General features: G+C 39.8%; 1 protein-coding gene across 1 annotated transcript; it reads left to right on the top strand.

Moving 5' to 3' along the window:
- Positions 1-1,690: 1,690 nt before the first annotated feature.
- Positions 1,691-12,020, top strand: betaTub60D (beta-Tubulin at 60D). Its single transcript, XM_002049414.4, has 4 exons — positions 1,691-2,018; positions 9,591-9,699; positions 9,769-10,013; positions 10,337-12,020. Exons 1-4 carry the CDS (start codon positions 1,962-1,964, stop codon positions 11,288-11,290), a joined length of 1,365 nt encoding a protein of 454 aa, XP_002049450.1. The 5' UTR covers positions 1,691-1,961; the 3' UTR covers positions 11,291-12,020.
- The last annotated feature ends 15,739 nt before the right edge of the window (positions 12,021-27,759 follow it).

Here is a 27,759-nt window from a genome sequence, read left to right as displayed (position 1 = left end):
TGACAGCGTGAAAATTTGTGAACTTAGAACAGGAAAAGGCGGCGGGATGCCGTCGCTCAGCTGCGACAGCGGACAGCTTAATACGCACACACATACAGCCAAAGATGCAGCTAAAGATACATATACATATACAGATACTCGCCGCCACAGCTTCAGTTTCATGCAGTCACAGCTAGCTGCATGTATAAAAACCAAAATAGCCGCCTCATTATATTTGTTGTTTTGGCATTTGGCCTGTCGTGTTCGAGTGATTGAAGCTGCCATAATAAACAAATAAAAAAAAGCCAAAAGCCAATGCAGCTAAAGAGCTAAGATACCCTATAAAGCATTCAGCGTTTGCAAATATCTGACGTATCTCTTGTTGATAAAGATATACGATAAGCAGCGCTGAGATAAAATTAAAGTCAATTTACATGCGCAACAACTAACTGCCAATCATGCTTATATATGTTTAAATACACAATATATACACTGAGAAAATTTACTATTCGCCAATCAATGTAAAAAAGTATTCTAAGAGTCTCTGAATTAATTGACTATTTATAATAAAAAGCGAAATGCCCATATGCAACAAGTAATAATATTTAAAATATTAATAAGATTATATTTGTATTTCTTAATGTTTAAACTCTAAATATATTCGCTGCCTTTTATAACCAAATTAATAAATCTTAAAAAAATAAGGAATTTTTGACATCAAAACGATTTTTGACATATATTGGAAAGAAACAGTGCCTGAAATAACTAATTATATTATTTAAGACTATGTCATTATCAATGTACTTTATATTTAATTTTATTTTTTGCTTATATTTTTATTTTTCTTATTAACTTTAATTTTTTGATATATTTAGACTGCACATCGGAAACATTCTTCAGGGCACGAACAAACTTGAACAAAGAAAATTGTACGAAAAAAAATTGAGTTTTCAAAAAAGTGTAAATAATATTTTATATAGAAGAAAGTTGATTACTCTTACTAACATATACAGTATCTACAAGGATATTTGATGTTCGTGCTTTTTCATGTGCATACTGCCACGCTATATACACCTTGCGCTTGCCTTTACAGAGTATATTCAAAAGCTGTTCAAAATGCAGAACTTTACGGGCAGCCCGTTTTACCCCAGAGCTGAGACTGAGTGATTCTCTCTGTACATATGACTAATAATGCGGGTCATATATTTAGATACAGACAACTCTTTGCGGCTGTTTGCATGAGAATGAACCTAAAAAGTACACAAAAAATTAAAATATTTTTCAAATTTTAGCTAATACAATTAAATATATTTAATACAAAATGTATTTCTTTTAATTAAAGTTTATTTTATAATTGAACTATTCTATTTGAGCTAACTGATAAAAGTATCTACCAAAATAAAACAAAAACCAATTTGACTCCATTTGCTTCTAGATAGAAAAGAAAATTTTCCCCTGTTTCTAACCAAAGCACAAGGCATGAGCATGCACTTATACATATACACACGTATGCAAGTGTTTACATGTGCATGTGTGTTTGTGTGTGTTTACAGGCGATCATCTATCTCGCTCTACTCGCAACGTTTGCCACACAGCCGAAGCAGCGACGTTGTCGTCGTCGTCGTCGTTGTCGTCGTCGCCATCCGCTGGGTTGGGTATTGGACTTAACTTGGGGACTTGACTCTGAGGCCGTCGTCTGTGCTGTCGCTGCGATCAGTTGAGTTTTGTGCGTTGTGCGGTTAAGTAGCGCGTTCTGCTCCGGTTCCCCTCCAAGCTCACACAGTGAGATCAATCAGTGCACCACACACACACACACATACACACAAAAAGTCAAGTAGTAGAGAAGATCTCCACATCCAGGCTCAGATTCAGGTCCAGGTTCCATTCAGTTGACTTCAGTTTAGTTGAGTTGCTAAGGAGTTGTCCCGGCCACGCCTGCATCCCACGCATTAAATTGTTACATTAAAGCCCCATAAATCAAAATGAGAGAAATTGTGCATCTGCAGGCTGGACAATGCGGCAACCAGATTGGCGCTAAGGTAAGTCTCGCTTACTTTTTATTTTTTCGATTTTTATTTATATTTATTTGTCAGTTCTTTTTGTCGATTTTTATAAACTTTTTTCTTGGTTTTGTTTTATTTTGTGGCTTTTTGGCAAGCGCAGCTAATTTATGCACATTGCCCGAAATCGTTTTTCAATGAGTTTCCAAATTGATCGTAACTCAGAGTCAACGTCGCCGCCGCCTTTTACAGCGCATTCAGCAATTAAAGCAAAAGAAAATTAACGCAAAAAAACGGCCAGCGAATAAACATAAAGAAAAGAATAAAAAAATTACAAGACAACAAAAAAAAAAACTAAAACTTAAATCAAATAAAAAATAAATGAGCGGCGCGACGTAGCGAAGAAAATGAAATTTGTTTGGGCTTTGCAGGCACCCGATATGCCCTTTGTTTAAAAGTCAGCCAACAACATGCATTGTGATTATGGCAGAGAGTGGAGACCCAGTAGGGGCCAGCCCCTTTAATAAATGAGGCGGAATTATACTGGTCTAATATGGGGCATTACTGCAATTGTTTCCGCGGAACGTTTTTCTTTCTGCTGCATTTCGCGGATGCCGAAAACCTCTTGAATTATCATTGTGGTTGTATCTTTTCGCTTTGTTGAGCTTTCCTTTAGGCGGCAACCGCAAGAGCCGCACACAAATATGCCATTCAGGTGCCACAAAAGGGGGAAACTTTAATTCATGAGAGCTGCAAATCATAAAGGCGGCAGCCAAAGATTATTGAAGTCGGTTTACAGAAACTAAAAGTTCATTTTATAATGAAACTCAATTAAAAAATAACTTGTCACATCATTTAAAAAATATCTTTATATTAATTAAAAGGCGCATTTATAATATTTTATTAAAAAGTATTCCTCGAAAACTTTGCACTCCTTAATATATTTATATATATTTATGTCATAAATAATTTACCTTAATTTTAGAGGAATAGTATTATGATTAAAAGGGAAAATCTCTTTTTTTGAACTGAAGCTGAAAAAAATTAACACGCAAACAAAAATGTGCAAAATGTTGTGTCAAAAGAAAAGCTGAAGTTTTTTTTCAAGATTAATGAGAGTCTACTTGGATATTAAACTTTCTAAAAAAAAAAGCTTTCTTTACATAAACAAGCCATAACTGCGCTGTATTCATGTGGAACTAAAAACCTAATGTTTGGTTCCAGTTGGTAAAAATCGGCTGAAAATTGCTTAAAAAACTAGCCATAAAACAGATGTCCATATAAATGTGAATAGAATGTGTTGAAAGGCAACTATTTTCGCTGCAAATTCAGGTGTTCGCTACGGGGCGGGACAAAAAGATATAGAGCATATGCCAGATAAAAATATGAAATACATTTTAGTTAGTTGCATTGTTAATTGGCGGCTTGTTAACTAGTTAATCAATTGTAATTCGAGCAATTAAAAGCATGTACTGCAATTAGCTGCCCTGCCATCAATTATTTGCAATGGGCTCGCATTGGGGCAACGCCAGTCGGTTAATCAATATAGCCAGCCAATCAGGCAGTGTGGCAGCAAGGCAGCGAGGTAGCCAAGCAACGAACGTGCCACGGCGCGCTGCACACCGAAAAACCTGACGCTGCCTGCTGCCACTTGACGCATTATTCTCTTGTTGTTTCTTTTATTGTAGTTGTTGTTGTTGTTGTTGTTGTTGTAGCTTTGGCAATTTTTGGCAACATGCAACCGGTTTAATTTTTCCAGTAGAGGCATTGACATGTGTAGCAGGGGCGCTCGGAGTCGGAAATCAATGTCAATGCTTTGCCTGAATTCCGATTGCGATTGCGGCTCTGAAAGTGTGTCACGCTGCACGAATGCTGATAATAGTCAATCAAGCGATGATTAAACTATAAGCACAATTAAATTAAAGTAAAGCCAAGCAAAAGATAAGCATGCGTAGATTTTTTATATATATTTCATTCGTTCTTTGTTATTCTTTTTTTCTTTTTTTTTTTTTGCAAAACACTCAAATGACTCAATTGAGATTCGCGATTTGTGGGAAGTGGCTACAACAGCTGATGAGGTGACCAGGGGGGCCCAGAGAGTTGGGTCAGTGTCGCTTAATTTAACGCTAACAGTTTGTAGTTCTCAGAAATTCGGCATAGTAATGGTTTTATGGAGCTGTTTATATAGTGTATATATATATATGTGTTTATTTTCGCTGTGTACTTGCCCCTGAATGAGAAACGTAGACTGTTTATCTAAAGCAGACGCTGGCGTTGAAGCCGACTTGGTAATTTGAGTGAACCGTTGGTTTCGCATTACCCAAGAGATTTGAGTACAGCAAAAGTGTTGTGTATATGCAGGCAGAACAGCTGAGTGGACACTTCAAATGTGTGGCAACAACAACTGTGGCAGCTACCTAAGCCAAACCCACATTTTCTGTTTAAATTCGAATTTGGAATCGCAATCGGGCATCGGGCATCGGGCATCAGGCATCAGGCATTGGGCATCAGGCAAACCGCACAAGTGCACAAAGGAAATGACTCAGAATCGATATGGTAACTGGGCGCGTTCCCAACAGGGAGCTGGGCAAATTGTAGGATTGGCTGCGGGGCACAAAATTTGTGGGCAGCGACCCGTCTACAGTTACAGGATAGGGGCGCTTATGAATTTCGAATTTCCGTTTACCAGACGATAAATGCATAATAAATAATCAGCATAAGGCTCTATATTATATGCACAAATTATAAATTCATAAATTTCATATATAACCATATGCATACATATATATATATGTATGTATATAGTCAATGCACTGGCAAAGTCAACAAACTGAAGGCCTCTCTTTATTCTGAAAGATTTATTATCGCCCTCGTCTGACTTTCAAGAAGCAAAAACAAGAACAACAGCAAAACAGCTGCTGAGCGAAGACAAATGCTTCTGATAGGCCTGGCAGCAGGGCGGAGGGGGCTGTTAGGTTGGATGTCTTCAAAGTTCTTTGATGCCCAAATGCGCCGTGGCATCATCGTCATGTGAAAATGCATTTTTGCATATTTTTCAAGGGCTGCCGGAAAAGCTGTTGCCAAAGCTGCAGGCGATCGGTGCACAGCTGCAGACGGCTGGACTTAAGACTAGTGCTTCAGACGGGCTCCGGCTCCAAAGTTCATGCCCGAGTGATTTCAAGTGGCACAGACTGAAAGACAGCTACAGCGCGTTGGGGCAGCTCGGCAGACATGCAACACTTAATGAGGGCGTCGGCAGCTGATCGCATGTGCACAAGGGGCGGGGTAAGGGGGGCGTGGCTCGGCAAAGAGGGCAGCATTTACAACTAATTGGAAGTCTCTAAAGTTTCTAGTTGCCTGTAGCAGTGTGGCAAGTGGCAGCAGAAGACAGCAGGAGACAGGCAACAACGCAGCGACTTGGCAATAAATTAAGATTTTTTTTCATACTAGACTTTTCTCTGGGCTTTGCAAACAAGACGGGAAAGAAGAAGAACCGACGGAATTTCCACTGCACTTGCAGTCAGAAATTAACTGTAAAATTTAGCTAATAGAATAGCAGCTAAATGGGTTTTAAGCGTGAACATTTTAAGCAGCTACAAAATTAATAAAAATTAATTATTCATTTTGAAGTTTCGGACGAAAGTTTCGTTAGATTAAAATACTTTTGAACAAGAGCATTAATCATGCTTTTTTGCGTGTAAATCTATTTTAGTATTGCGTTTCATTCTTATCAGTATTTTCGCAGTCTATATCTAAATAATTTCCTGAGTAAATCTCGAAAGCTTGAATCAGTTTGAGAAAGTGTTCTGATTATTTTTGTATTTTTATTTTTATAAATATTTTGTCTGCATTTTTCTTGAATCAGAGAAACGATGTGTTTTTTCAGATTCGTGATTCAGATTTAACTTCGACATCTTTCAAAAAAACAATTCCCAATATCCAACGAAGATTTATCGCTCATGAATTCAATTTCAATTCATTATTTCGAAATACTTCGAAACAATTTAAATTTTAGTTCATTAAATCAGAAAGTAAATCATTTAAATATTCCTTTTTATAAACATTTTTACACGCTTTTAAAGCTGTCTGATATTTATTTTAGACTCGTTTTCCACAGAGTGTTTATTCTGATATGCCTTAAAAATCAATGCCCGATCATTTATCACTTGTCAATTTAATGCATGCATATCTATGAAAATATATTAAACTATATTTCGAAATACTTATATTATAATATATCCAAAATAAATATTTCTATCATATATTCCTTTTTATAGAGCATTCTAAATTGTCTGATAATTATTTTAAATAATATACTAAGCACGAAAATTGTTTTAGATTCGTTTTTCTTAGTGTTTCTAATGCGATATACCTTAAAATAAAACAATTCCCGGTATCGGTCGATCATTTATCACTTTTTACGGCAAAGAATTTTCAGCATTTCCCTTTGGACATGCTTTTTCGTGTGCGTTTAATAATTGTTTTCCCTGCTTTCGGGCAACGATCGTGCCGCTGATAAGTCAGTGTCCAAGCTCTTTAATTGACCCGCTTCACGTTCTCACAATTTGTAATATCAAATCCAAAGCATTCAGGAGAGTATGACGCAGCTAAAACCAATTTACGCAGCTGGACTTGAATGGGATATCCCCCCTACCCTACCCTCCCCTGCACTCCATTTCCACAAGCAATCACTGCAGTTAACCGAAAAAAGGCAATTTCCCGCAACAATCAAAAGCATCATCAAAAGGAAAAATCCGTAAAAAAAAACGGGCAAGAAAAATTAGTTGAAAGTAAAGCGATCGCTGGGGCAGAGAGAAGAAAGAGTAGAAGACATGAAAAACGACTTTTCACTTCAACAGTTTTGTGTGCTAATTTATTTTTGTTGTTGCTGTTGTTGCCCCTTTTTGTTGCTGCCCCAAGCCAGTTGCATGATTTGGTTGTTTGTTTGTAAGCGCTCGTCCGGCATATAAACTGCGCTTTATTGTTGCTGCTGCTGCTGCTGCAAGCTTCATAATTGCAACGGCCACACTCCAATTAAATTTGATGATCTTGCGGAGATTGTACATGTAGTTGAGCTGCCTTTCAAATAAACAAAAGCAAACGCTGGCGCAGACGCGAACGCAAACGCCATCGACTGCCAATGCGCCTAGACTGGAGCAGGCCCGAACTGAGACAAGGCACTGTTTGGGCTGGTAAACAGCCAGCGGGGCACACGTCAAGTTCAAGTGCCAAAGGGAAACGAGACAGACAACAATGTGCGCATAGAGCACTGAACAACTAAGGCATTAGGAACTGAGATGGGGAACTGGCAATTGCCAACTGCCAACTGGCGACTGGGTGGAGGCAATCAGCCAAGCCAAGGAGCTTGGAGCTGGGAACGCGCCACTTCAAGCGATAACATTTTTATTATTTCCTCGCTGTCGTTTTGTTTATTTCTGTAGCTATTGGAACTTCATTCCAATTGGGCACATTTTTGTATCTCATTGTAGCGACGATTTATGCGTTGCGCTTCAATGGTAAATTTTCGTTAGATTGAAAAACTAATGCGCACCATTTTTGGTCAGAGTAGCCGAATTCGAAGCGGCTCTTGTTAAACGCAGCAAAACATTTGCAGCGCGCTTCCGCAATTAACGCTTAGCGCGAGGGCAACATCAATGAAAATTCTTGTATCTGAAAGATACGCGAGTATCTTTTTGATTTGCTTGAGCTGCGAACGGACCGAGTGTGTGTGTGTGGCTGGCTGGCTGCCTCCTAATGATGTTGTCGATGTCTACAACTGGCGTCTGTTGGGTTAATTTAGTAACTGCGAGTTGCCGCCTGGGTCGTTGGCCTGCAGTTCAGCTATGAGTCAGCAACAGCAACAGCAGCCGCGGCAGATACATTTGTATCTGTATTGGTATCTGGCCAGTGCCCACAGGCAACGTGCAACGCCTCGGGCAGTGCTATTTTTAACACTTTCGCTGCATAAGGTTGCGCGTTGCACGTTGCACATTGCACCCCAGGAGCGTTGCTGTGCGGCAAACACATTCAGAATGAAGACTCAACTTGGAAATGTCCCATGCCGCGCGACACGCTGCACTGAAATATATATTCAAGTGAAAAATGAAAATGTGAAAAACAAGAAAAATTCAGCTAAAAGCCGAAAACTATTTCTGACTGCGTGCGCTGCCTGCGTTGCTTCTCTTTAAATTTAGCACTAAATCAGGGCATGTTGCAGAGATCCGAGACTGACGGCTGAACTGAACATAAATTTTCAGCCTCAACAGTGTACGATGTGTCTCACTTTGGAGGCTGTCCCATCTCTCTTTGCTTTTTTAAGCCGAAAAACTAAAAAACTTCAACAGAAATAAATAAAAATAATAAAAGAAAAAACAACTTTATGGCGTTGCGGCTGCGCCTACTTCGTTGTCACAATACAGTGAAAAGCGAGAGAAAAATAGAAATTTTCTAATAATTTGTATACGTTCTTCCTTTCTTTTTTTTTTTTTTTTGTTGAGTGCTTGCTGGGCGGTTTCTGCGGCTGGCAACATGAACTCTGACATGGCTGGGTGGGCACACAGCTCGTAATTCTATTTGACAAACGTTCCACAGCCAAAAAGTCAGGCCAAGAGGTTGACAGATGACTGACTGTGGTTAAAGCTATATATATATACAAATATATATTGAAATTTGCCTACTGTCTGCCTATAGCCAAACCGCTTATCATGCAGTAAGAAACGAATATGGTTTCTGAATGGAAACTTATTATCTGAGATCTATATGGCAAGCATATTGTTATATCTAGCTTGATTTACAATACATTAAAAAACTGTAAGAATTTTGTCAATGAAATAATTTTGATTTTTTTGAAAATACCCAAAGATACATTAATTGCCTATGTATTCAATTAATAAAACTACTCATTGAATACATGCAAAAAGTATTATTAAATAGTAAAAATAATATATTATCAATCTAAGCAGAAGGTAAAGAAAATAGTTTGTTAAGATTTTAGAAGCAAAAGCACATTTTTTAGTACTCTCAAACTTTTCACTATCTTCGCCCATCTTAGAGTTTTTGAATAGCATTTTTGGATAATCCTAAATGCGTATTTATACACAAACATATAAATGTTAATTGGCTGCCCGGCCGACCCACCTAGTTTTTCTTATAGCCAGGCGAACAAGCCCATAAAAGGCAAGAGCACAAAAATACATAAGCCCATAGACCCCGACATACCAACACGCCAGCACACGTACTCTACACGACTTTGCGGAGTTCTTCCCTCGGCTACTAAATCGGAGCCCCTCGCAGGGCTGACATAAAAATAGCTGCAGTAGCTCTTATATCTTTTTTATGGCGACACAGGCCAAAGTCATTAAATTGTTATAAACACGATCATTATTAGGCTACTTTCCATGGAAAACTGGGCATTAAATCCAAGAGGTGTCATCTACAATGTATATATTTATTTATACTGACAGCTGAAATTCGAGATTTCCGATCAAATATAAATGCTTGAAAAACGATCTGGCAAATGAATCTTAGCTTAAATAGAAATAAGAAAATGATATTGGCTTCTGTTTTGTTTGCCATGACTAATTTTGCATTATTTTTACCATTCGGTTGCAGTTCTGGGAGATCATATCGGAGGAGCATGGCATTGACAGCAATGGCATCTATGTGGGCGACAGCGATCTGCAGCTGGAACGTGTCAGCGTCTACTATAATGAAGCATCTGGTAAGTGCCCCTTTTATATCCCATGCCTGCTTTCTGGCTGCTGACTCACGCCCATTTGCATTCCAATAGCCGTGAGTCGTACTTCGGGTGGCAAGTATGTGCCACGCGCCATTCTGCTGGATCTGGAGCCAGGCACCATGGAGTCGGTGCGCTCGGGTCCATATGGCCAGCTATTCCGTCCGGACAACTTTGTATTCGGGCAGTCGGGCGCCGGCAACAACTGGGCCAAGGGGCACTATACAGAGGGCGCTGAGCTGGTTGACAATGTGCTCGATGTGGTGCGCAAGGAGTGCGAGAATTGCGACTGTCTGCAGGTAAGTTAAGAGGTCGATTCGGATATCACGTACGACCCCGAAGCAGAAATGATCTAAAGCTTCATTTCTGTTTGCCTTTTCCGTAATCAAAAAACATAAGGCCAATAAAAATCAGATTGATCGATCACTGGAAAGTATTACCCTAAAAGAATATTGATTATGCTGTTATCGATTAAGGTGATATCGATAAATAGATAGAAAGGGATAATGTTAAACTGTTAAACAGTTTTAAATAAGTTACACCGTTATCGATCATATTATTATTATTATCGATAAATTTTTGATGTAAACGATAAATTACCATGCTGCCATCTCTATTTTAGGGCTTTCAACTGACGCATTCGCTGGGCGGCGGCACCGGCTCTGGCATGGGCACCCTGCTCATATCGAAGATACGGGAAGAGTATCCGGATCGCATAATGAACACCTATTCGGTGGTGCCATCGCCAAAGGTGTCTGATACGGTCGTGGAGCCGTACAACGCCACGCTGTCCATCCACCAGCTGGTGGAGAACACGGACGAGACGTACTGCATCGACAATGAGGCACTGTACGACATTTGCTTCCGCACACTGAAGGTATCGAATCCGAGCTACGGCGACCTCAACCATCTCGTCTCTCTGACCATGTCCGGTGTGACCACCTGCCTGCGCTTCCCCGGCCAGCTGAACGCCGATCTGCGCAAGCTGGCTGTGAATATGGTTCCATTCCCGCGTTTGCACTTCTTCATGCCGGGCTTTGCGCCGCTCACCTCGCGCGGATCGCAGCAATATCGCGCCCTTACCGTGCCCGAGCTGACCCAACAGATGTTCGATGCCAAGAACATGATGGCCGCCTGCGATCCGCGTCATGGCCGCTATCTGACTGTGGCCGCCGTCTTCCGTGGCCGCATGTCCATGAAGGAGGTGGACGAGCAAATGCTGGCGGTTCAAAACAAGAACAGCTCCTACTTTGTCGAATGGATACCGAACAATGTGAAGACCGCCGTCTGCGACATACCGCCCAAGGGCCTCAAGATGTCCTCGACATTCATTGGCAACACCACCGCCATTCAGGAGCTGTTCAAGCGCATCTCCGAGCAGTTCTCGGCCATGTTCCGTCGCAAGGCCTTCCTCCATTGGTATACCGGCGAGGGCATGGACGAAATGGAGTTCACCGAGGCGGAGAGCAACATGAACGATCTGGTGTCCGAGTATCAGCAGTATCAGGAGGCCACCGCCGACGATGAATTCGATCCCGATGTTAACCAGGAGGAGGTCGAGGGCGATTGTATTTAATGGTGTGGCCAGAGGAATGAGGTGCGTGCGTGAGCGTCTCCTATTTGGTGGTCAGCCCTTGTTCTTGCGCGGCATGCGACAGCAGCTGCGCGCCAAGCACTGCCAGATACTCTGAGGACGCAGCAACACACAGACACACACACACACACACACACAGATACATACACACAGACACATTTATACAGGAAATGTCAAGCGTAGTTTGACAGCAATCGAAACATCATCAGCCGGAAATGGTCCAAAGCTCTCATTTCATTTCACACACCATTCGCTCAGCTCATTCACTAATCACTCGCTCATTCACTTTGCACTCACTCACTATTCACTTTTCACTATTCACTTCACTCGATTCACCTTCTACTCACTCATTCTTCATTCTACGCTACACTTTACACGGAGGCACGTTTATCGCATTTCTCGCAGCCATTTTCTCTTCTCATTTTCACTCTCTCTCTCTCTCTTTCTCTCTCTGTCTGCCCCGTTTGTGTCCCCTTCACTGCATCTGCTTTGTGCCCGCACTCCCCTCTCACTTAATTAAGTCGCGATTTTATAACATTTTTTACATACATAATTATTTATATACAACAACGTTTAGTAACGTATTTTAATTCAAATATAAAATTTAAAAATATATATCAAAAAAACAAAAAAAACAAAAAAACAAAATATTGCACAATTCTCAAAAAGCAAATACATTTTAAACCATTTCAATTTGCACCGAAGACTGACGGACAGGCATAAGTTTTGGACTCCAGGGCAATATTACGAGTACTTGAAACATCCGAACCCAAAGATCGAACCTTCTGAAAACAAAAATGAAAATCATCTAAAAATCATTTATTATTCATAGGCGCAACAGATCTTGTTGCTGTTTTTGTATTCCTGTGCATAATTCTCTCGTAGTGTTTAAAGTACCCAAGTAATTAACTAATGCTTAACTTGATTAATAATAATAATAATAATAATAATATGCTGCAAAAACGTTTTCAATAAAAATGCAATATGCTCAAAAATAAATTTTATTTCAATTCTATTTTTAAGGGAATGTAATTGGGCAATTATATAGAAAACATCATAAGGTTTGTTTTTGGAATGGAAGACAATTTAGATAATGAATCGAATTTTTGTCTAAATGAAATCAAAGTTTTATTAAATATAAAGATCCATTTAAAATTAAGAATTGTACAACACAGTAGCCAAGTTTTCAACCCAAGCACGCGCGGCGCTGCCACATCGATATAAAAAGGTGGTAGTTTGAATTATGGTCGCTAGGTGTCGCTAGCAATTTATAAAAGTAGCTTCAGCAGTGAAAGCTCTAAGAGCTTTAGGCTGACCAGTTGCGCAGCAAACAGCTGCTTATTTAAATGTACAATTCAAAAACATTTTAACCGCCAATTGTTAAGTCTAAACTGAAAATATTAAGTTAACTCAGTCTATTTTAATATGCAGAATTTACAGTGAGCTGATTTTCAGCAATCGAATTTTTTCAAATTTTTCTAAGATTTACCCATGCATCATTCTAAAAAATATATATATATTTCATTTAATATGTTTCCCGACCACATTCCCTAACCCAATTTTTAATTTCACTCAATTTAAATCATATTTAACATAGCATTGATCTGAATTTTTCGCTACATATTAAAGTTAATTATTTAATACTTTATTTACGAATATATATAGTTTTATATTGTTATTTTATGTTTCTACTCGGTTAACCCTTTAAGACAGATATCAAATGTTAAGTACATCGTTGTTGGGTCTTCAAGAACTCCAAGCTAACCGCACATGCCGAGACCTGCAATATCTGCTGGTAATCTCACAGTCGTATAAACTTTTCCATTAACTAAGTCGCCGGCATATGCCACAAATTCTGCAGAACTCAAAGACATTAAAGACCTGAAAATAGCGACTACCACCCCCTGCCCTACCCCTTCAACAAACTAACGCGTTAGCGGTCTCGTGACACTAAAGAAAACCCCAGAAAGCGCAGTCGCTTGATATCTCCAAGAACATAACAGAACAGAACACAAACACACGCGGAAAAAGATGAAGAAGATGAAGAAGAAGAAGAGGAAGAACCATAACAACCAGAAGCAACAAGAAACCAGTTTGGCAGAAAGAGCCGGCCGGCATTCTGTGTAGACGGGCAACACGTTCTACCGTCTAGACTCTCGACTCTCAAGAGGTTGCCCGGCAACTGCCGAATGTGACCAGTCCGGCCAAAGTGCGTTTAACCGTTATGTCACATGCAATTAAACGAAACCCAAAACAGAGAGCAGGTCACACTGAAGTCATGCGGGAACGGAAGTACGAGCTGAGAATCGCTCTGAGCTGAGAATCCTACTGAATTTGAATTTGTTTTTATTTAATTTCTTGTGATATTTGCGGCCGAGCCGTGCGGAGCTGAGCTGTCAACCAGTTAGTCGCACACAGAAATAGGCAAATGAAAAGGCAATAAAAAAAGTTTGCAATTTACACTCTTTGACGCTGGCCCCGGGCCGCCCGCCTAGCCCCTAACCAGTTGTCCATCCAAATCCAGTCGAACCAGGCAACAAGATGCAAGACAAAACAACGACACGAAATAAATACGTAGACAACAGCCCAAGCAGCGATTGACCCAGTTTTCAAGACGACAACAACAGCAACAACAACAACAACAACAACAACAACGACGACGACGAAAACGACAACGAACGACCGCCGAGCCAACAACCTACGTGCCAAAACGGAGACGGACGAGGCACAGTGGGGCAAGCACTCAATGTCTATATATATTTAACATCCAATTTGATTTTGAATTATCATAACCAATTAAATTATCATCACAGAAATTGTAGATATCAGTTTCTATTTCACAATTGAAATCTATTTTAAAGTCATAAAGTTTATTAAGTTATGCTACAACAAGTAAGAGGTTCTAGTCGGGAGCTTCCGACTAGGAGATACCCTGAACCCTCTTCTTCCAACATAATATGCATATATATATTCTATTTTAGAAGCTATATGTCAAGTTTGGGGACTCTAGCTCTTCTTATTTACCAAAATTGCCCAAAATATAGGATACCGATATCGATTTTTATCGATTACATCTAAAATTTCAAGTCTCTAGCTCTTATAGGTTCTGAGATCCTTGCGTTCATACATACGGACGGACGGAAGGACGGACAGACTGACATGGGTAGATCGACTCGGCTATTGATGCTGATCAAGAATATATATACTTTATGGGGTCGGAGATTCTTCCTTCTGCCTGTTACATACATTTTGACACCCTTTTTTAATGGGTTCAAGGTATATATACCTTGCATATACCCATAAGAGGTTCAGGTTGAGGAATACAAGTATTTCGCTACAACAAAACTAACAAAATTATTTATTCAAAATACATACTCATTATTTGTTATACTTATTTGTTTACTTTTGTTTTATTAGATGAATAAAGAAATGAAGAAAATTAAAAATTAATCTTATATCTTCTAAAAGATTGCAAATTATATATAGATAGTTTACAAATGGTATGTGTCTAAAAGAGATTAATTGGGAAACGAAGTTGATGCAGTGCAAATAAAGGTCGCGCCACTGTGCCACGACATCGCCATGTCTCTATGAAGCGTACAGCGTACCTGTATGCGGCACCGATCCTCAGCTTCACCACACACCAACACATTGACCGAATCCAGCTGGAAACTGTGCTTGCAGCTCGAAGTGCAATGTACTCGACGCTAAATCGAAAGAAAATCTCGTTTTCTGCAATTTGCCGATTCTTCAGAAATAAAGAAAAACGAAACTTGCTTGGTTAGAAGAGTTGCCTGAGCTATGCATGTGCAGTGGTGCCTCTGGTGGGTGGCGGGGTGGTGCGGGTTACCGGCCAAAGAGATGGGCCGAGCTTCAACAGCAGCGGCTGCTGGTGGTGGTGGCTGAGGCACATGCAAACTACACGTCAATGTACTCTGATGTTGATTGTTGTTGTTGCTGTTGTTGTTATACCCTGCATGCATTGAAATTGGTTAGGCAGGGTATAATGGACCTGTGCAAATATAAGGAACTAAAAATATATTTTTGATGAGGACAACGAACTGAACTGATCTGGCCATATACGTCTGATCATCTGTGCGAACGCGTTGATCTTGGATTATAAAAAAAGCTAGCGAAATTTTAATATACATATATACATATATACTCTCGTATGTTCAGTTATAAATTGATTATTGGTTCTTATCAATATCTCTTTCCGTTTCCTTAAGATCGAAAAAAATTAATTTTGTGCCTTGGTTTTCTTTAAGCATGTTAAACTTGGTACGTAGACTCTTGTATAGTATATGAAGATGAGAAATATTTCACTTTTTTAAAATCAGCAAAATAAAACCCGAAGTTATTCAAGAATATATGTTCTAGAGAGCGGAGCTAATGCGTGCCCGATTGGGAGAAGAGGCCCACAAATATTTAACTGCAGGCTCAGGGTACCATCTAGTCGTGCACTCCCGACTAGACTACTCTGTCTTGATGTTGTTGTTGCTAGTTACTGGTTGCTTGGCCAGACCGAGCGCAACGCCTCGACTAGTTTAGATCGGACTGAGACTAGACAACGCTGACTAGACTTGATCTGGGCGCTGTTTTTGTAATATATTTTTGATTTTTTTTTTCTTTTTGCCATCAATTTTTCGCGTTACTCGTATTTTGCTGGCTTGCGGTTTTAGTTCTTTTTTTGGACTGTCTAAAACAACAACAACAACAACTACTACAAGACACATGTACTATATGTAATTACAGGCAGGAAAACCCATAGAGACCCACACACGCCACGGCTGGCCATTGATGCGACCGCACAGCGTGCCCAAACTTCTGCTAAAGACAAAAATACATAACTACCATATATAATGCTTATATATATATATATGTATATACTGATATCTGGCTGGGAGCCAAGCCAAGGCAGAAGACGTTCACTTGCGGCGTTGCCGAATTTCTAGGCAGCAAGTGCTTCACAAAGTGCAGCGGAAGTGACTCAAGTGCAGTTAGTCTCGGGGCTGGGTCTCAGCTGCGCGCTGTTGCCGATTTTCACAAGTTAAGAGCTATTAGCTGTCATAAATAAATGAGATATGGGCTATTTTTTTGGCATAAAGGTGCGAGCCACTTGCCCAGCTGAGTTGAGATTAAAACTCAGGCCAAGGCTGATTTTCATAAGTGTACAGAAAATACTGTTCAACATTTTTATGTCCAAAACCTAGCACAGTATTCGCTGCATCGAATTAGTTGGACTGAACTGTTATTATTCATTTTACATCTAGTAAAAGTCTAGCGGCACTAAAAAAACATCCTTTCATGCGCTTTTGTCAGTTTTCACTTTGAAAAAATCTATTCTAAATTCTGTTTTAACACTGTTGCCAATTTTCCCTAAATGAACTCAGTATTGTTTGCTGTGTTGCCACTTTTCACTTAAGAGACTATAAAAGTATTGTATTGACTTAACTAATTATACCAATTAAACAAATTTCAAATGCTGTTAAGCCTTCCATTGTTGCCAATTGTCTGCTTATAAATTAAAGAAGAAGAAATAGCATCAGCAACAAGTTATATATTTCTGCATTTGACATGCGCTTTCCTTAAAATTCTAGAAATGTTCTCAGGTCTGTCTTTAAAATTTGTGTCACTTTTTTGTGGAACATTCTTAAGCTTATATCGATGCAGTTCACCGATTCAAATAAGTTCAATGCATGCCGCTTTTAAGGAGGTGCTAAGCCATGCATTCCATTAGATACTTCTTTGTGGTGGTGCAGCAGCTAATCTTTGGCGGTGGGGCTCATTAATATGCGACGCCGGGAGACTGATGTTTCTTATACTCTGCACCCAATAATAATGTGTTAAAAGGGTATGTAAGGGCATGTAAAAATTGCAACAAAAAATAAACAGTATACCACATTTATATATTATTATGTATAAAATATTTAAGCCCTGAAAGTTTCACGCTGATCGGACTTTAAGCACCGAAGTTAATCATGCATGCATTTTCTATAAAGTGTGTGTTTTTTTGCGCAGGTATATATGGATGACAGCTAGAATGGCTTAAGGGTCTGTGCAGGGTATCTCCCAGTCTGGCACATGCGACTAGAGCACTCTGATCAGTTAGAAGAGTTCAATGTACATGCCGCTAGTTGTCGATAAGCCGCAAACTTCGCCTTCGACTCGGTTACTTTGCGGCAGCGGTGGCGGCTTCATCTAAATGCGCATTTATTGAACGTCAGATTCTACATGCATATCGATATCTATGTATATCTATATCTATCTATACATATATATATATATATATATATATATCTTTGTCGCGGCGGTAGGTGCAATAGGGTCGCTGCTGCTGCATTAGCATTTGCATCAAGTCGCATTACAAATGCGACGCACTGCAGCGCCTGGACGGTATTGAATTGAGTTCCATTTCATTCAATTGAGTGGAGATTATTAGCACCTCAGTCGCCTGGCCACTTGGCCAATTGGCTACCTGTGGCAACAGCTCATTAGACAAATTGCCACCCATTTGCTACAATTCGATTCGGTTTGATTTGATTTGATTTGATTGATTTGCGGCAACTGCGGCAGTTGCCAATAGACAGAAAGTGTCTCGGCTGGCGCGTTTTGGCCAGCTTGGAGCTGAGAGTTTTGTAATTGTCGCCAGGAAAATTGGAGCACACGCCCTGGGCTGGCTGGCTTTCTTGGGAATAGCTCGTATAAAACATGAAAATGTGCCATAACGGCACACGGCAGTGTCTCAAATTAAATGGAGCTAACTGTATGCGACGTGCGTTAAACAAATGTCAACGGTTAATAAGCCCTGCTCACAGAAGACACAATATTATGACCGGCTACTTACGGCTACTGCTGATTCCACGAACTGGCCAGTGATAAAAACAAAATATAAAAAATATATATAAAATTATTGAGGCACAAAATGTGACCAGTAGCTGTTCTCAGCCTGTCCAAAAAGCCAAAGAGCGAAAAGTGCATTGTCTGACGCTGACTGATGCCAAAGTTAATTAACACACAATCAACACACACACACAAACACACTCGACTGTCTGAGACTGGCCTAAGCCTGCACCCCAGCCGCAACGGTGGCAAAAAGAGAGATATAAAAAAAAACAACGAAACCGAAAACAGCAACAACAAGTGGCAATCTAAGCATGCAATAATAACAAAACATACGAAATTAGCCACACGGCGGGCACTTCAATGCGAGAATGCACCAAAATTAGCTAAAGAAAAACTCAAGAAAACAGAAAATTAAAGTTGTAAGATTACAACAGTGGCCCCCTCCAAATACCCCCCAAGCCCACCCCCCAAGACGGCACAACTAAACCACGAACGTCTCTCGATGTAGACTCATGCCATGTGAACCAATTTGTGGCATCAATCTCAGGCATAATGCGAAATTGGCCAAGCACCCAAACAGACTCACGTATCAGCTCCAGACTCGACACTCTGCATTCGGCACTCGACTCGAAATGCTCTCATTAGTCAATTTATTTCGTTCGAACAACCTGTGGCACCTGTGATGGGCAGCTGAGCTAGACAGCTCCCATGATCCCAGATCCCGCCTTACAATATAAACAAATGAATACAATCAAGTTCGGAATTCTATACATGCATATATGTGATATATGCGTGCAGTTAGAAACCACGTCGAACAGCGAAGATGTGCAACAACAGAATATAAGCCCTGAAGCAGACAGCTAGAGAACAGTCGAATTTAGATTATTATTAGGCTAATAGAAAAGAACAACATCTTTGTTTACAGTCCTCGAGGCGGACATCAACTAACAATTACTGAAGCCAACATTATTATTTGAATATACGCGGATGAATTACAAAATTATTCTTTAATGGAGCTTAAGGATAACAAGTACTTCACAAGATACTTCTTCATCTCTTTATACCCTACATGGTATTTACATTGAGAGGCATTTACAGTGGCGGGATATTAACTATGAGGAGTAATCTGTAATCGGGTTAGCTAGGGCCAAGGCGAACTTGTTTGGATAACTCAACAGCTTTTCTGGGTAGGAACTGCCAACTTTCAATTGCCATCAGCTCCATCTCCACCATCTTCACATCAATCGGGAATTGTGGTTTTTGGCTTTTGTTTGTTTGACTGGATTTCTAGAATAAGCTCGACTCGGCCATATCACATTGGAATTCTTTCTCTTTATAGACAGCCAGCTCTTTAGTCAGCATGCCTATCTATCTATTTATCTATCTATTTGCAATTTCTTTGTTTTTATTATCGTTTGAAACTAATTTTAAAAGTATATTTATAATAGTATATTTATAAATATCTTGAGTGATTACGCACTGTTGGGGTATATGTTTCCTGAGCTGTTTTGTATCTTCGCGATTTTTGCCGTATCATTGGATGCTATTTAAACTCTATTTGCGGGAATCACAACATGCATATGTGGCATAAAAACCCTGTGATCGTGCTCAACATATTTGGTTTAATGTGTTGTTGTTATTGTTTATCTTATTGTTGTTGTTGTTGTTGTTGCTGTATCACATTAAATCATGAAAGGAGAGCGCTTGAGTTGAACCGTTTACATGTGTGTACAACTTGATGAAAATGTCAAATGTTTTTAGCTTAAGTAAGACAAAGGCCAAAACCATACACGAAAAAAAAAATAAAATAATAATAATAAAAACAAAAAGGGAAAAAAATGTGGCGACAACAGCAACAACAACAACAGATCGCATTATCCATACGTGAGCTCATGAACGTGGCAAAGAGTGCCAAACGCTGGGCACTTACCGAGTATCCGACAATCGGACAACCCGTCAACCCGACTACCCAAATACCTGAGTACAGTACTGAAAGAGCCCTAAAGCTGCTACACGATGAATCACACGAGCGCGAGAAGAGAAATATGGAATGCGTTCGGAGCAGACCACATTTAAGACAACAACAAAATAGGTTAATTATGTTAAGTAGCTGTTAAATTAAGTTGTAATTTAACTGCATGTTCGCGAATAGCAACGAATTCTGGAAAGTTCCCAACCGGTTAAATAATAACCAGTAATGTAATACAAATATAAATCGAAGCTTTTGAGTTTTTGTGAGCTATTTCTGAATTCGGCATTTTAAAGTTTGCAATTAAAACATTTAAATGACTATCAAATATTTATACACCTTAAACATTCTAAATATCTGATTATCTATATAAATGGGCTTAGAGTTTAAATATGTATCTAAACATTTAATTAATATTATATTAATTATTTTACGGCGTATACAATTATTTTTAATAATTTGTATATAAAATAAAGAATAAAGTCAAATAAGTTATAGAAAGAAAAAAAAAGGCAGATACAAATAATAATATTTAATAAATATATAGGCAACATTGTATTATTATAAAACTTAGTTTAGCTGGCTCTAGGAGATGTTTTCTTGTAATTTTTGTAATTTGTCAAATATTTTATTAATATATAACATTATATATGTGTTACTTTAATATTGTCCATTTGACAACACATGCAAAACTGAAACTGATTCACATGATATCAAATTGTACAACTTACCTGATAGCTCTTGGATATTTCAAGGATATTTCGATGATTCAGCTCTGAATCACGTTGTATTTGGTTTATAAATTTTAAAGAAACGCTCGTGAATAACGCTGGATTTTCCACAATTTCGATCAGCCAAGATGACGCGTTGACTAAACAAACAAATATAGATGGTTGTGCATAAATAAAACAACAAGATTTCGGGTTCGTTTTATGTTTGACTGATAAGATAGATAGCATGACATTAAGGCTCGATCAAAACTGATGCAGTTCGTTGTTTATATCAGAGACAAGACAATTTTAATGCGCGCAACAATCAAACTAAATGATTTTTTGACAGCTTTTCACACGCAGAAAAATGCCATTTAGACAGCAACAAATACAAGACAAAGAGCGGAAAAAAAGAGTTAAAAATTGAAAAAATAAAAGTAGAAAGAAAATAAAAATAATAACAGCAAGGGGCATTGTTGACTTTTCAGCTGGGCTTTTGTTAGTAACTAAACTCTTTCTTGTCAGCCAAAAAGCGCGCGCACAAAACTCGAATTTAGGTCAAACATTATTCAAATGCGGACGCATGACCAGAGGGGCGGAGGGGGGATAACTAACGACTGAATGAATGGACAGTGAGAGTGAGACGGCAAAAGCGAAGACGCGAACTCGACACTCGGACGCGGACTCGGACTCGGACAACGGACACTGGACTGCGACTCGTTGGCTGACCAAGCCAAGCAGCCAAATAGCCAACCAGTTGGCCAGTCGAGCATTTAGCGCTGCGCAGCGCTGCTGCTGCTGCTGCTGCTGCTGTTGTTGTTGTTGCTGGTGTCCCGCTTTGAAAATGCATAAAACGCGCACGCGGTCTCCTCTAAGTCGGTCGCTCCAGCCCCCGCTGACCATTTGGCTGGCACGTAAGAGCGCCGATGATATAACCAGGCCTGGGCCTGGGCCCAGGCCAAGCGCTAAACAAAACAAAACTCAGCTACTAGCAAATATGTGTGTCGAGTAGGATTTGGAGGCATGGGGCGGGCTGCTTTCTGGCGGGTGGAAGTGGAGGGGGAGAGGGGGCAGTGGCGCATACCGTGGGCCGACTGACTGACTGACTTAGTGACTTGGTAGCCCAACTTGGCTTAGCTTGACTCGGCTCTGCTTGGCTCGACTTGGCGCGACTTGGCTTGGCATGGCTTGGCTTGGCTTGTCTTGGCCTGGCTTGGCTTGGAGTATCTTCGTTTGGCTTTCGTAATCGCGCGCGCTTTTTTTGCAGCGCTTCGTTGATTTTAGCAGCTTGACGGCTAGTCCAGCGCTATATTGGCTTAGAGCTGCTTCTCTGGCAGCAGTTCTGCCCACACACACTCACACACACACACACACTCACACACTCGCTGCATACCTAATCGTCGCTTGTAAATCTGCTCAACGCGCTTTTTTTGTCTTGGGTGTGGCTACTCCTGAACCGGTCCACTCTTGCAGCCCCTGCCCACCACCGAACCAGCAGCTACTTACATTTGAAGAGCGCTTTTGGAGCCTTTTTACAAATTTTCTTTTATTTTGGCTTCTCGAACTCGTAATTGCCTGATCACGTTTCAGAGCCGGCGGCTGCCTTTATTTATTTAACTATGGTCGCATCTGTTTAAGGGGGGGACTTAGAGTCTTTGGTACTCTCAATTGTTGACACATTTATTTATATTTTCGGTCATCATCAATTTATGAGCACTTCAGATACAATTGTCTCTCAAATCGATAAACGTGCGCCAATTTCCACAACGAATCCGATTTGATTGTTTTCTGCACGATTATGCAAGCGGCTAACACGGCGTATTAGCTATATCGTTGGCATCTCTAAGGAAGATGTTGCCGTGGAAAGCGATAAAAAATATTATTAACTAAGAGCGAACCTGAAATGTTGTTTGCTTTGAAGCTTGTCCATTTTCAACTCTCTTTCGTTTGATCATTTTTCTTTTGATTTTATGTGGGCTAATCTTCGCTATATGGTAATCCAATTAGAGCTGTTTAAAGTTATATAATACCTGCAATAATAGAGAGAAATGGAGATTAGCTAGACATTAAACATAGTACGGAATAAAAGTTAATAGATTGACAAACAGTATGATGACCTGATTAAATTTATTTGAAGAAATTTAGTAAACAGTTTTTCTATTAACTGCAACTTACTTTATTATCTCTCCGAAGGATCTTGGCACCTTTCTTCAACTAAGGTGAGAGTAATGCTCATCTGCAAGCAAACTTTCATGTAAGCTAGCAGAGTTTGCGAACCTTTTAGAGAGTTGTCCAAAAAGCAATAGGTACTGACATGGCGTCTCGAGCATAGAATCAGCTCTAGCTAGATCTGGTCCTTGTTTCAACTCTTTTCTAAACTATTTAGCTCAGTAAATTTTAAAACTTATATAAACCACAAACAATTGTCTATGCTCCAACTCGCCACTGAGGTATCGCCAAGCCATCCTCTAGGCGATATCTATGTTTTTACCATTATTTAGTACAAAATACTTTCGAATTATATTGAATAGTTGTTATATTTTTAGCTGCCTTTCTGCCATTATTTTATTATTAAGTAATTTTCTACCATAGTGCCAAACATTTATGCTTGGTAGGCAATCTTTTATTATAGGCGCACAGTTTTTGGAAGGGCTCGATCGTTGTAAATTTTTAGAAATTGTTTTGTTGTCCAAAATAACGACGTGTGCTTAATTTGTGCCTCGATTTTTTATTATCATTTATTTATTTATTTATATTTACAGTGCTGCGTGCATAATTTTCCCTAAATTATAATTCAGTTGCCGCTGTTGCTGCCTGCTGTTGCTGCTGTCGCCGACAGCGTTGCTGCTGCTGCTGTTGCTGTTGTTGCTGTCGACGGCGATTATGTGATTTTTCTTGCCGTACATTCGTCATAGTCTCATAGCCATTTTGTTGTCGTAGTCGCTGTCGTTGCTGCTGCTGTTGTTGTAGTTGTTGTTGCTGCTGCTGTTGCTTCGTTTTCACTTTCTATCGTGCGCCGGCAGCAACAGCAGCAGCAACTTACATGTGTGCATATATTTGTTGTGCTCTTGTGTGTGTGTGTGTGTGTGTATTTGTATCTGTGTGTGAGCACAAACGACACGCTGACCCAGTTTCTCATACAACTACAAACGAACGTGGAAGCACACACTGGAATTAATATTATTATGGTTTGCTGTTGTTGCTGTTGTTGCTGCTGCTGCTGCTGCTGGTTGTTGTTGTCGTTTTGGTTTGCTTGATTTTCTTGCTGGGCTTCGTGCCTGGTCGGTCTCTGCCTGATTCGGTTTCTTATGCAGCTTACACACTCGCATGCGACCGATCGTATACCCAAATAATCGAACGAATACGCGTACTCATACCCATATACCCATGCCAGACATATTTCCATTATCAATTATCGTGCGCCGATCATTCGATATTATGCAGGCACTGCGCCTCGGCCTGACAAATTATTATTGAACATTAGAGCTCGGATGGTGCATTTGTACTCTGCATTTGCCTTAATTGACCAGCCAAAAAAACTAAAGAGCCCCACAAAAAGCCAAAAAAAAAGGCACATAACAAGCGAGCGGCGACAGGCGGATCGGGGCAGTTAGAGGAGCATTTTGTGTTTCTGCTTCGTTGATTATGTCTGCAACAAAAGCTCTATTAACTATAGAGACTATAGAGGCTATAGAGACGCTCACTGCCGCTGGCTGGCGATATCGATCAGAATCACGAAAATGTAATGCACATTAACTAAGCATTTTGATATGCTTCATGAAGGGCATATGCTTATTGTCATTAACTTTGTAACGCTTGTAGACTGCCTAATATGACTTGATAAATAAATTTCTCATTTATATTATATTTGTTTATATAACGTTAATGTTATTAATAAAAAATTTTGTAATTAACATACAAAATATTATAATATAATTAATCAAAAATTAAATTTTTTAATTTTTAAAAGGGAAATATTAGTTAAATCTAATATTTTATATTTTTTAACACAAGTCTATAAATAAATCTTAGATACCAGTTTATATATATGTATAAAATATTTAGAGCTCAACTAATAAGCTGCCTTAAGACTTAATCAAGTAAGGGTATTTAAGCCTAGGCTTCGAGATGCCTTTCTTCCAATCTTGTTGCAGCTTGTTGTTGTTTTTGCTGCTTTGCGCTGCATACGATTCCTGCCCTACGCCGAGGCACTTCACGCGTCAATGAAAGCGAAAGGAAAACTGCCTCTGCCTCTGCCGCTGCCGCTGCTGCTGCTGCCGGGGGGCTACGAAAAGCGGTGCCTGGTGAGGAAATGGAAAATATTGAGCAAATACTTAGTTAAGATTTTGCAAGCCGCAAGAACCACAGCAGCGTGACTAGGCAGAAATTGTATGTGGCACGGTCTGGTGGGGGCGGCGAGGCGGGTCTTCATATGCCTGCCTGCTGCAAGGCAAAATATTATTAAAATATGAAATTAATTTGTGGCCGACGTCGCATGCAAATTAATGTCATACGCATAACGGTACAAATGATGTAACTGCCTGTTAACTAAAAGTATAAATATATTTGTTGTTGTTTTTGTCGCTTTCTGTGAATTTAGGTAGGTTCGTAATATGCATGCATATAAAGCTTTAGCTGTGCCTATGTGTGTGTTTTGGGCTATGTGTGTTTTTTTTTTGTGTGTGTGTTGTATATATGCAAACAACAACAAAAACAACAACAAACACAAACGAGTTTGCTTTTTGTTGCTCTCGGTTTGTTAAATAAATAAATAAATAAAAAAAAAAATTTTGTTAAAACATGTTAGCATGCAGTTACAAGTGTGTGTCCCACACACACACACACACACACACAAACACACGCACACACACCCAACGTCTGCCAGTCTCCAGTTAGCCAGTCCCAGTTCCAGCCTCAGCCCCACTTCTCCTGCCTGTGCCCCTGCCCCGGCCCCTCTGTCTTCCTGTTCGTCGTTCTCCCCTATTGGTTTGTCGGCATCGGCATCGGCATCGGCATCGGCATCGGCATCGCTGTTGTTGCAGTTGTTTGTTTGTTGTTTTTTTTTTGTTTTGTGTTTGTTCAAGACACTTCAACACTTGACTTCAGGTTTTTTTTTTTTCAATTTCCTTTCTACAGTTTTCCTTTTCCCGTTGGCGCACATTTCGGCGGCCTGTTTCGCGTTGCAGTTGCACCTTTTTGTGGCGCCCAAAAGCAGCAGGCGCAACGTCTCTTAGCATATCGCAATATAAGAAAATTTATGCATCAACAACAATTTGAGAATGTTTAAGATAAATATGGAAAATATTCAAAAATACATTTTAAATTCAAAGCCCATTCCCATTATAAATGTTCAATTGAATCTATTATGATGCAGATTTTAATATGTACATGGTAAGATAAATACCCTTCACCCGTTTCTTATTTAATCAAGTTAAAGCTTACATCAGATGTAAGCGACTAGACAATATTTTGTTAGAGTATTGTATTCAACTTTTAATTCTGTCTAAGTCTTATGCTTCATTCGTCATTCACATTCTAAGAATGTACCTACAAATCATATGAATACATCGAGTACTCGCTGATATATATAAATATACTGATGTGACTCTCTCAATTCATTTGACAATCATAATGAAGTAGATCTGTAGATTCACACTGTTCCCAGAGAACATATGAGTACATAGAGTAATCGCTGAGTCTTTTGACAATACTCATATGGACTATTTCATTTTGTTGAAATTCATTTTAACATACATCTACTGTATCAAAATTTTAATGATAAGTGCCTAGAGAACACCTGGTTATAGAGAATGTCATCTGATCCTTAAAAATTATGCTCATGTCTCTTCATTTTCTTAACAATCATCTTGAAATAGATATGTAAAAGCTTATTACTTATATCAAATAGTTCATTACTCATGAATCCTCGCTTGCAACTTCCGCTGACCTAGACAGAAAGTTTGTTGGCCAAATCATTTTTGCCGCATCATGCTCTGGCTAAAGAGTGCCACCACATTTTGGCGCCAAAGTCAGCAGCAGCAACTGTAGGCAACGGGCCAAGAGCAGCAGAGCCAGTTGGCCAGGCCAGGCCAAGCCGACATTGCCTCATTTCGCCGGCTGAGCTTGAAAGTAAAAGTGGTTTGGCTTTCTTTTGTGGCACACGCTTTTGGCGCTGCTTTCCAAGACAGCGACAACTTGTTCGTTTGTTGCTGTTGTTGTTGCTGCTGTTGTTGCTGCTGCTGCTGCTGCTGCTGTTGTTACCGTGTTGAGTCCAAGGTCAAGAGGAAGACTTTGAAAATGCCTCGATGCGGATGAATAATGCAAAAGCAAAAGCCAGGCCAACACAATCGACGCCAACTGTGAGTGAGAGTAAGAGTGAGAGTGAGAGAGCAGCTCTGGAGAGTTAGTTCGATCGCTTGTCTGTATGCGCCATAGTTGTACCGTTATTCGCGCCAGTTCCGGTTTATAACTGGTTGGCGCATCTCCAGAAATGTAGTCCACCTATGTAACTGGCACAGCGGCGGGTTTTATTTTTGTTTTAGTTGCTCGGTTTTATGGTTACGCGAAAATTGATTTGACGTGGGTCTCAGTTTTCAGTCTTTGCATCCGTATTTACAGATACACGCATTGTATCTGTATCTGCATCTGTCGCTCTGTATCTGTAGCTGTATCATATTTTTAGTTGTGGCTCTGTGGCTGTTGTCGCCTCGTTTTGGACTGTTTATGGGCATTTGGTTTTTGGCTGGCACGCATAACATTTTGTGTGTGTGTGTGTGTGTGTGTGTGTGCTTATGCATTTTTCTGTAACTCTTAACTCTTTTGCCTATGCATAATTAAGCACCGTTAACGGAACTGTGTTTTTTATTTATTCATCTTTTTGGTATTTTGGGTTTTGTTAAGGAAAATGGGCTTAATGAAATGACTTA

Source organism: Drosophila virilis, chromosome 5, assembly GCF_030788295.1.
Source record: "Drosophila virilis strain 15010-1051.87 chromosome 5, Dvir_AGI_RSII-ME, whole genome shotgun sequence".
NCBI classification, from domain to species: domain Eukaryota; kingdom Metazoa; phylum Arthropoda; class Insecta; order Diptera; family Drosophilidae; genus Drosophila; species Drosophila virilis.
This window is presented reverse-complemented; position numbering and strand designations above follow the sequence as displayed.

Coding starts and splice junctions, on each gene's coding strand:
- betaTub60D (XM_002049414.4), top strand. CDS start 1,962: ATGAGAGAAATTGTGCATCTGCAGGCTGGACAATGCGGCAACCAGATT. Junction 9,700..9,768: donor CTACTATAATGAAGCATCTG/GTAAGTGCCCCT, acceptor GCATTCCAATAG/CCGTGAGTCGTACTTCGGGT. Junction 10,014..10,336: donor AGAATTGCGACTGTCTGCAG/GTAAGTTAAGAG, acceptor TCTCTATTTTAG/GGCTTTCAACTGACGCATTC.